General features: G+C 39.9%; 2 protein-coding genes across 4 annotated transcripts; one reads left to right on the top strand and one right to left on the bottom strand.

Annotated features, from left to right (window-relative positions):
• Positions 1-1,351: 1,351 nt before the first annotated feature.
• Positions 1,352-6,711, top strand: LOC119080488 (zinc finger protein 420). Of its 3 annotated transcripts, none has more exons than XM_037188902.1 (7): positions 1,352-1,637; positions 2,716-3,104; positions 3,349-3,623; positions 3,695-3,948; positions 4,016-4,853; positions 4,925-5,184; positions 5,612-6,711. In XM_037188902.1, the coding sequence occupies exons 2-7, from the start codon at positions 2,746-2,748 to the stop codon at positions 6,596-6,598; spliced, it is 2,973 nt and encodes a 990-aa protein (XP_037044797.1). In that variant the 5' UTR covers positions 1,352-1,637; positions 2,716-2,745; the 3' UTR covers positions 6,599-6,711. The 3 variants fall into 3 exon arrangements, with proteins under 3 accessions (XP_037044797.1, XP_037044780.1, XP_037044789.1); XM_037188885.1 differs by having other exon boundaries at positions 1,363-1,637; positions 3,340-3,623; XM_037188894.1 differs by lacking the exon at positions 1,352-1,637 and adding an exon at positions 1,826-1,966 and having other exon boundaries at positions 3,340-3,623.
• Positions 6,712-8,085: 1,374 nt separating this feature from the next.
• Positions 8,086-8,919, bottom strand: LOC119080993 (5-hydroxyisourate hydrolase-like). Its single transcript, XM_037189654.1, has 4 exons — positions 8,892-8,919; positions 8,566-8,639; positions 8,314-8,496; positions 8,086-8,249 (listed from the first exon to the last, which is right to left on the bottom strand). Exons 1-4 carry the CDS (start codon positions 8,902-8,904, stop codon positions 8,163-8,165), a joined length of 357 nt encoding a protein of 118 aa, XP_037045549.1. The 5' UTR covers positions 8,905-8,919; the 3' UTR covers positions 8,086-8,162.
• Between the last annotated feature and the right edge of the window lie 247 nt (positions 8,920-9,166).

Genomic DNA, 9,166 nt, shown 5'->3' with positions numbered 1-9,166 from the left:
GACATTTGCATACCACACAAGTGCAAATGTGGAGTCCAAGTGGACAAGAATGGAATTCACGGCCTGTCCTGTAAATATAGTGCTGGAAGACACGCCTGTCACAGCGACATGAACAACATTTTGTGCAGAGGTCTTCGATCAGCCAATATCCCAGCAAGACTCGAACCGCAAATTTTCAGAGACAGTGGAAAAAGAGCAGATGGCGTTACTCTGGTCCCATGGTACAATGGTAAAATGCTCGTATGGGTTGCTACAATAAGAGATACGCTCGCGCCTTCATACGTACATTCATCATCGTTAAGAACTGGCAGTGTGGCGCGACGAGGAGCAACAGAAAAATGTAATGACTACAAAAAAATCGTTGAAGATAATTACATCTTTTTACCTTTTTCATGTGAAACACTGGGACCATGGTGCGCGGAGGCTTTGGACTTTATTGGAAAATTGGGAAATCTTCTTAAAATGTCAACAGGAGAATCACGATCATAGCAATACCTGACGCAACGCATAAGCCTCTCAATACAAAGGACAAATGCTGCCCGTATAATGGGAACATTTGTAAACGATGAACAGTTGGATGAAATATTTTATATTTTATCAAATGATGTTTAATTTTAAGCTTGTTTTGTTTGATTTTATTAAATGTTGCAATACATAGTGGTAGAGCTGCAGTTATCATTAATTTCGAAACACTTGAGAATATCGCAGTGATTCGAAGTTGATAAATGACTTTTTAGCTACGGTCGATCACAAATCAATTTATCTATCTTTCTATAAGGAAACGGGAAAACCATTTTTTGCGGATTTCAATTTGTCTATCTTTCTTTGAGGAAACGGGAAAACCATTTTTTGCGGATTTCAATTTGTCTATCTTTCTATAAGGAAACGGGAAAACCATTTTTTGCGGACAACACTGTTGGTGACTGTCAAAACCAATTTCGTAAGCGGAGAACAGAAGGAAAATTGTTTGTTAACACATTATTTAACGAATATGCACTCTTAGACCCACTGGTTGGAGTTTCAGGTAATTTATCCAGTTCATGTCCCGTTCGTAATACATTTATTACTTGTTCTTGGTAGGCTGAAGTAGGCTACAAAAAGGCTAGTACACAGTTCATGAGACCATGCAAAATGCAGGATTTTCTGTCAACATTCTGAAAGCATTTTTCGTGGTTCTACATATTTTTCAAGCATTTTTCACCAATTATGTGCAGTGATCTTAAACATCAAACAATCAAAAAACCAAATCGTATCCGGTAGTGACAACCTCGTTGTTGTTTTTTTTTCGAAAAATTGTTAATGCCTACAAGTGAACGCGTCATGTGCATACCACACTTTGTTCATTTTCGTTCATCGTTGTCAAGTCGAGAATCCTTTTTCATGCCATCATCTTTGCATTGCCCTGTCAGCGGCAAAAACTTTTTTTTTCGTTTTTATTAAAGTTTTAGAATTTTGCGTTCGTTGCCTTTAATTATTTAACAGAAAGAAAACATAAAAATGTTGCTAAATGCCAGTGCCAAGTGTCTGAAGAACCATTAAATTCGTGTCTCGTTCGCAAGAAATACAGTGAATGCACAATACAGTGAATACACATTAAGATAAAATTAGTGTGAAAAAATGGCGTTTTAATTTGATACGTAAGTTTTCGGCATGAAAAAATGTGTTCAAATGAAATCGAAACGATTGTAATGAAATCGAAAGGGTCGGTCGAGTCAACCGATTGTTTGTAAATTGATGATCTTTGAGTTGTTTTGATGAATTTAACCTCATTCGAGCATAACCTCAACAAATATATATACGGCCTTTACGATAATTTTGCCAGAATCAAAATGAACGGTCACCATTTTGGTTGACAGACCATTTTGAGCCTAAAACCGTGTTAGCGTTACGAAATATCGCCAGCACATTAACAGTGTTATTGTTTCGTGCATTACTGTTGTGGAAAGGAACAAAATTAGCCAGAAGAGTAAATATCACCTTGATAGATCCTTGAATCCTTATTTAGCGTGTCGGCTATTCACTTTGTGACACAACTTTTATGACCAAGCAGTGTGTACGGAAAAAAGCCTACTTGCCAAACAACACTTTTGTGTGACCCAAACTCATTCAATTCAATTTCTAAAGTGCATTGATACCCACTATGTGAAGAAATTTGTTATGTCACTTAAAATGGATATCGCTTGTAACAAGGTGATGGCATTCATTAATCGTGATATCAAATTTATATTGTTAACGTATAAGTTCGTCGATAGTTTGAAAATCCGTTCAACCAGGCCTGATTTTAAAGACTTCAACATGAAAAATGTTCTAAGAGTTGCAAATCAAAAAAGTGATTTTAGGCAATTGCCTAAATTTGGGTTTTCTTCGTTTTCTTCAAAAACTAAAAAAAGAGTCGTTCAGTTTGAACGACTTTAGAACAAACGCAACTGGTGAAACAAATCAAAATTGTACTAACTACTACTACTGTTCTAAGTAATCGGTGTGACCTTTTTAGACCACAGTCAAAACATTTTCGGTTGAACGTTTACGACAATACGTATCTACAATTTAAAACATGTAATGACCTTCGCCTTCACCCGTCTTTTCTTGGTCCATTTGTACAATCGCCGAAGCCGGTTTTTTGTTTGTTTGTTTTGTCTCGTAACCGATTTGACTACAATCGATGTTTTTATGACTGGGCAAACTGAAAATTCACAAAACTATTTCGTTTTCCAGTGGTGCTAAAACGAATTTCGAATCAACATTATGGAATGTGAAGAAGAATTCGGACAAGATTGGGTCACCGAATCGGAAACGGATGAAGCAAACGAAGAAATGTTCGAAGAAGTTGACGATGACATCATCGAAGAGGAGTACTTGGTGGGCGAGGAGATTATACCAACGACGGGAATTAATGCAATTGCCAACAGTCTCGATCAAATTGCGGCGGAAAATTTGATTTACATGGCACAGGACGGCAATGTGGCAGTGATGGGAGATTTAATTGAGGAGCAGGTGGAACAGGCCGACAATGCGGATTACAATGAGCATCAGTACTTTGATTGTCAGGAGGTGACCGAGGAAGTCATTACGGACGATTGGGTGCAGCAGCAGGGCGAAGAAAGGTTGGTGTTTAATCTGATGTTCATTTTATTAAATCGGAAGCCCAACACTGAAAGCATCGAGATTATTTTCTTGTTTCTTGCACTTCACCGATGTGGTGAACCTGTTGCATGTTCTGCTGTTTAAGTTTAATTTTAGAGATTCATTAGGATTTCTTTGTCTGGCTTTACCGGGTTATTTAATAGGACAACCGTGAAAAGTCTCATTGCCTCCTAAAATTTTCCTAACAATTCCAAGTGTTTACAGAGTTGAAATACCAGTCGATCAAATTGGACATACAAATCAAATAGATCAGGACGATGTGCCATTACCAACCGATCCGGACGAATATACCACGTCTCGGCCTTATCCGTGTGATTTCTGTAGCCGTCGTTTCCGGAAAAAGACAAATTTAATGAACCACATGGTAGCGCATAAAAACGATCGGCCGCACATATGTAACTTGTGTGGCGCTCGGTACATACGAAGACACGACTTACTGACCCACTTGAAAGTTCACGCCCAGGTTCCCGAAAGTGAAGGTATATTGCGTTATCAGTACTCATTCGTACTGAATGTCTTATCATCCGAGAGTGTTCGCTTTTGATTTCAGTTTTACTGCAGTCATCACCTCGTAAAGAAGCGAAAGGTCGCAAAGCACCAAAGTCTCCAAAGAAAAGGAAAATTAAAATCGAAGAACCGAAGCAAGAATTCAATGAAGATGACGTTCAACTCGTCATGGAAGTGCAACAACAGCAAGAGGAGCAAGAACAGCGATACCCAGTCATTGATCCAAGTCGTCCATTTGTGTGCCAAAAATGTGGCGTTAGCTTTGCCAGAGAAAAGGCTCTACTGTCCCATTCAAAGGTAAATTTCGTGCAAATCAGAACCGAGGCAATCAAATTCTTATCCAACCGAAAATTTCATTATTTAGATGCACGGTGGCGACTCGATATATGAGTGTGACAGTTGTAGTGAAATATTTTGGGACCTACAATTGCTGCGTGAACATCAAAAACTGCAGCATGCCGGTGCGGATAGTAATTCCGAATATGAACCGGAAAACGAACGAGACTACTCCGATTCGGAAACGGATTCGAAGTACGGCGATTTCTATTGCAACGTGTGCGGCATGTCATTTCATCGTCCAGACTTGTTGCGACGGCACACAAAGACGCACATCAAACATGACTACGGCGATGATGTGCATACAACAACGCAACATTGTTGTAACGTTTGCGGTGAATCGTTCATCGAAGCTTTAGACCTGTTAGCCCACGCCGAGGTGCATGCACGGAGTCCGTTCAAATGCATGCTTTGCGGCGAAACGTTTCTGGATGAAATGACCATCAAAAAGCACATTTTGAATGTGCATGACAGCGAGATCAACGAAAATACTTGCAAATTATGTGGTAAAAAGTGTCGGGACAACAAGTCACTGATGAAACACTCGTGGGAACATTCCACCGAGAAAAATCATTCCTGTTCGATGTGCGGCAAAACGTTTCACAACAAAGCACGACTCAAACGCCACATGCAATCTCATCGCAATAAATCGGTCACATGCGACAAATGCGGAGACGATTTTCCCGACGGCCGGTCGCTGATGAATCATCGCCACTCGCATACAAATGTATCGGGACGTCAATTTCCGTGCAAAGAATGTGGCAAAACGTTCGGATCGAGGAGTTCGCAACAGATTCACACTCGTATTCATACCGGCGAACGTCCATATGGCTGCCGATTTTGCTGGAAAGCATTCGCAGATGGAGGTACTGCGTTGAAATTTACCGTTCCCAGTGTCTCCCGCCATTGTTACTGAATTATTTTCGTTTGTTGTTAGGTACACTGCGCAAACACGAGCGCATACATACCGGCGAAAAGCCGTACGCTTGCCCCGTATGTCCAAGAGCCTTCAATCAGCGCGTCGTTTTGAGAGAACACATTCGATCGCATCATTCTGGTCCAGACACCAAAAACGGTAGCACAATGACTCCGTTCTACTGCACCGTATGCACTGATTTGTTTGCGACGTCGAGTGAATTGATCCAACATCTGATTGAACATTCGGACATGAATACCGCAATGAAACGACAGCCACCGGTCAGTACATCACTTTTTCTTTGTATTTGATTTAGGACACTTTAGAGCCTAGGACCTACGACACGCTAGGACTTATGACTACGAAAGTTACAGCGAGTTTTCTATCTTCAAGGGATCGATCCTTAAAACGAGAAGAATTACGATTCCTCTAGAGTTACGACTCCTCTTGAGCTAAAGCTTATGAACCGACAAGGAAACCATTCGTAGCGCGTACAGTAGCGGGTTTTTGAAGTCAAGTACAAATACTAGAGACTTCTCGTTAATATTTTCCCTGGCTTAATTTCTTGAACGAAAGGATAGGAGGTGAAAATGTAGATTGTTAAGAGACGAGTGTTAGCGCCACTTTCATGTACCGAGACCATTACAACAAATTGTCGCATTGATTTCCAGCAAATTGAAGTTTCAAATTTTCCTTCCTTCCTTACAGACTGGCCCGAGAAAGTACAAGCGTAGACGCAAACTGAAACCCCATGAATTGGAGCGTTTGCGCAACGAACACATTAAGTCCGACTACTCGGACGATGAGACTATGAATCAGTCGACCACTTACGAAGACGGGTATGAAAACGAGTACGGTATGGTGGACATCATGAAAACGCAACAAATAAAACGCGAACCAATCAAACGGGAACCAATCAAAATCAAATCTCCATCAATGCGAGACACTAAAATGTCGTCATTCAACGACAATTTCATCAATCCATTCAACAGCATTGACAATGATTTGCAATCAATCGATTCGTTAGTAGTGCCCAGCTGCAGTAGCAGCAGCATCAGTAGCAAGCCAGTAAAGAATAGTAAACCAAATGTTCGAAAACGGTCATCGAAGCCCGACCAACAGTCGCAGCACACATCTAGACCAAAAATGATCCATACGCAAAAGATGCGAGTGCCAGTCGAGGATGGAAAACGGAAAACGAGAACGCTGATCACACGTACGTCGGCCAAAGATGTACATGAAACGACTCCGACGCGGATATCGAAACGTAACGAAAAGAAGCAGAAGAATTCCAATCATTACGTGAAAGATGACATGGATTTGCTGCTGGAATCGTCACGCAAACATCTGAAATTCCCCGAGGTCGTCAACGATCTGGAGGAAATTTTCCGTTCACCCATCAAGTCCCGGGAATCAAATGACGAATATATTACGTCCGATGTTCAACCACCGACGATATCAAAACGAACGTCTAAACGCAATTCCGTGCCAACCAGTCGGTATGGCGTGGAAAAGCATTCGTCGACCGGCGATAAACTAAGCAAATCAATCGAATCGTCGCTCGGTGATCCGTTAAATATAAAAATTGAAGCGGAAGCTTCGTTTAGCAGTGATGATGTGTTTACGTGTGAAATGTGTTCGGCAGTGTTTCGTGATCGAGCCCAGTTATTGGTCCATGTTCCTGTGCACATCTAAAACGTCCCATCATTCGCTAGTCGATTTATCGGTGGATTGTGTGTCGTTGAACAACAATGTAACGCTGTTGATAATAAGTAATAAAATAAAAACAAATTTCTTTGAATTAATTTTCTGTTGTGGATGAAATACTTCTGAAAATAAATGCCTGATGGATAGACAAAACAGAGAGCCATTTTCACTAACCGTCCATACAGTTGTAACCATTCAATTGCCGAATCATTTGACTTGTTGAAATTCTTGCGATAAAAGACGCAATGCCAATGAAAGGTATAGTGGCCGAGAACATACAATCCACCTGAATCACGTATAACGATAACAAATCCACACAATCACCGACTGAAGGATTTCGATGAAGTGGTGGCCTTTTTTTGTCACATTTCGTCAGATCTCAGACGTTACTTAGCAACACCGAAAGAATGGAGAACCAGGGGTGTCATTTTCACAACATTGCTGCTTGCACTACTTGACATGTGGAAACACTCAAGGACATTTCTGGAACATTTTGAGAAGATTCTCTAGTGTTGACACAACATAATTACCAGTGAATGATGGTGTACGAAGTGGAAGAAATAATTTTGTGTCAATGCTTTCAGAAGGCGGTGTTGTTAAGTTGTAACATTATGCGGCCAGCCAGCTCGTAGTTTTCTTTTTGTAATTATATCTGAAAGTAAGGAGACTGATTGCTTAGCTCAGTTCAGCCGTATCGAGTTCTCATTCAAAATCGTTTGGATTTTAGTAATTTGAATGATTCTCCTAATCAATCCAGTTTTCTGCTTAGCTCGATAGGAATTTAAGTGATCTTCGTGCTCCAACTACTGCTGCATCTAAATAATTAAATCTAATCAAAATTACGCCTCAATTAGAATTCAAATGGAACCTGAAGCGTTAAGTGCTTTTCGGTCAGTTTCATTTCAATTCGTCGAGCTGAATAAAAGTGAGAGCGGGCACCTTCGTCACATTATTTTCAATTTTCAATCTTTGTGCTAAAGGGATCCGGTTGCATTTTCTGGGGTGCTGCGGATTGTGTTTCCAAAGATTTACTTTGATCTCCTTGAAATGTGTGTCGGAATCGATTTCCCCGGAGTTCCCAAATATGTTCATCGATGGAAGTCTGACTTGTGCTGCCGCCCAATCAATCGTTTGTCATCAGGAGGCAAATTGATTGGGAGTGTTGATATAAATGTAGCAATCAAACAGTGTCCTCTTCACAATGATTCCTGACTTAGTCTGGCGAAACGTTACAAAATTAATTGACGTAAAGGTGGTTGCAACGAAATTAGTAAAGTCTATCGCGAATCACTGTCAACAACCATAATTCGCGAATTCGCTAAAAGATTCAGCGACCCGATATTCACCATAATTGCGGTTTTTGTGGGATACACACTGCACATACAATTTATGATGGAAATTTTGTGTGGATTTCTCTGGTTTAGTGTCTGTAATCCTCAACTCGGTTATCACTTTCTGTGAGTAAAACTCTGACCTCTTTCAAGTTCATTTTATTGTAAAAATAAATTCCAAACATCAAATTGCGGCATTCAAATTGGTGTCATTAACATATTCACGTTCCACGATACGTTGTGTAACCGAACGGATTCAAGAGGACTGGAATGTGATATTTTTCACCTTCAACAGCATTAAAAGTGACCTGAAATAAAAATTTTGAAATTGCCACTCGTTCACTAAATACTTTTCCCTCCCAAATTTCTCACCTCAACAAACGGATAAAAAGCATCGACTCCATGAGTTTTAAAATATTTATCGACTTCGAAGTGCAATTTATAAGTGCCCGGAGTGTAATTGCTGCCATCAACTAAATTTACGCGTCCATCCTGATTCGTTTCACCTTGCCCAACTGATGTCCATAGGCCATCGCTGAGTTTTGTAATGGAAACCTAACAGCAAGAGTGAACGATTTTCTCGTTAATATCAGAATGGGAAATGCAGCAAGTTTGTCTTCTTACACTGATTCCAGCCGCAGCACGACCTCGCGATGTATCTAGAACATGAGTTGAAATCTTGATGTTGGAAGCCATTTCTATAAATAAATTTAAAAAAAAAAAATTGGAAATCGGTTCATGACACAGTGACACGAATTTGTAATAGCAATGGTCCAGAACATTCAATCATCTCTAAATTTCGATGAATCTACTATATATCGTCCTTAAACCAATCCAAAACCATTCACATAATCTCATCGGTTCATTTTACTGTAACTAATTTACGAAAATAAATAAATTTTCCATTAATCTCAGCTGAACCATTTCAGAGATAAGAGAAACATTGTTACCTCTTGAAACCATAATTTTGCATGTACCTACAGATACAAATTCGAACGCAAATGAGGCAAATATATATTTGTGCAGTGGCTAACCCCTTTCCCCCGCAACACTGTAAACTGTTTTATTTTACGGTGCATTAAATCAATCAATTTACTGTCGTCGGTTCAGACAATTTGATTTTTTCCCATTCTGATCCTGACGTATATTTTAGTCCTGTTCGATTTGTTGCTATTTATATGTTTCGCCGATACAAAAAAAAACATTTTTAATGTCACTTTATCCT

Source organism: Bradysia coprophila, chromosome X (assembly GCF_014529535.1).
Source record: "Bradysia coprophila strain Holo2 chromosome X, BU_Bcop_v1, whole genome shotgun sequence".
Classification (NCBI taxonomy): domain Eukaryota; kingdom Metazoa; phylum Arthropoda; class Insecta; order Diptera; family Sciaridae; genus Bradysia; species Bradysia coprophila.
Note: the sequence above shows the minus strand (reverse complement) of the source record. Positions and strands in the feature narration are given on the sequence as shown.

Coding starts and splice junctions, on each gene's coding strand:
- LOC119080488 (XM_037188885.1), top strand. CDS start 2,746: ATGGAATGTGAAGAAGAATTCGGACAAGATTGGGTCACCGAATCGGAA. Junction 3,624..3,694: donor CCAGGTTCCCGAAAGTGAAG/GTATATTGCGTT, acceptor TTTTGATTTCAG/TTTTACTGCAGTCATCACCT. Junction 5,185..5,611: donor CAATGAAACGACAGCCACCG/GTCAGTACATCA, acceptor CCTTCCTTACAG/ACTGGCCCGAGAAAGTACAA.
- LOC119080993 (XM_037189654.1), bottom strand. Junction 8,497..8,565: donor GTGCTGCGGCTGGAATCAGT/GTAAGAAGACAA, acceptor TCTTGCTGTTAG/GTTTCCATTACAAAACTCAG. Junction 8,250..8,313: donor CTTTTTATCCGTTTGTTGAG/GTGAGAAATTTG, acceptor TTTTTATTTCAG/GTCACTTTTAATGCTGTTGA.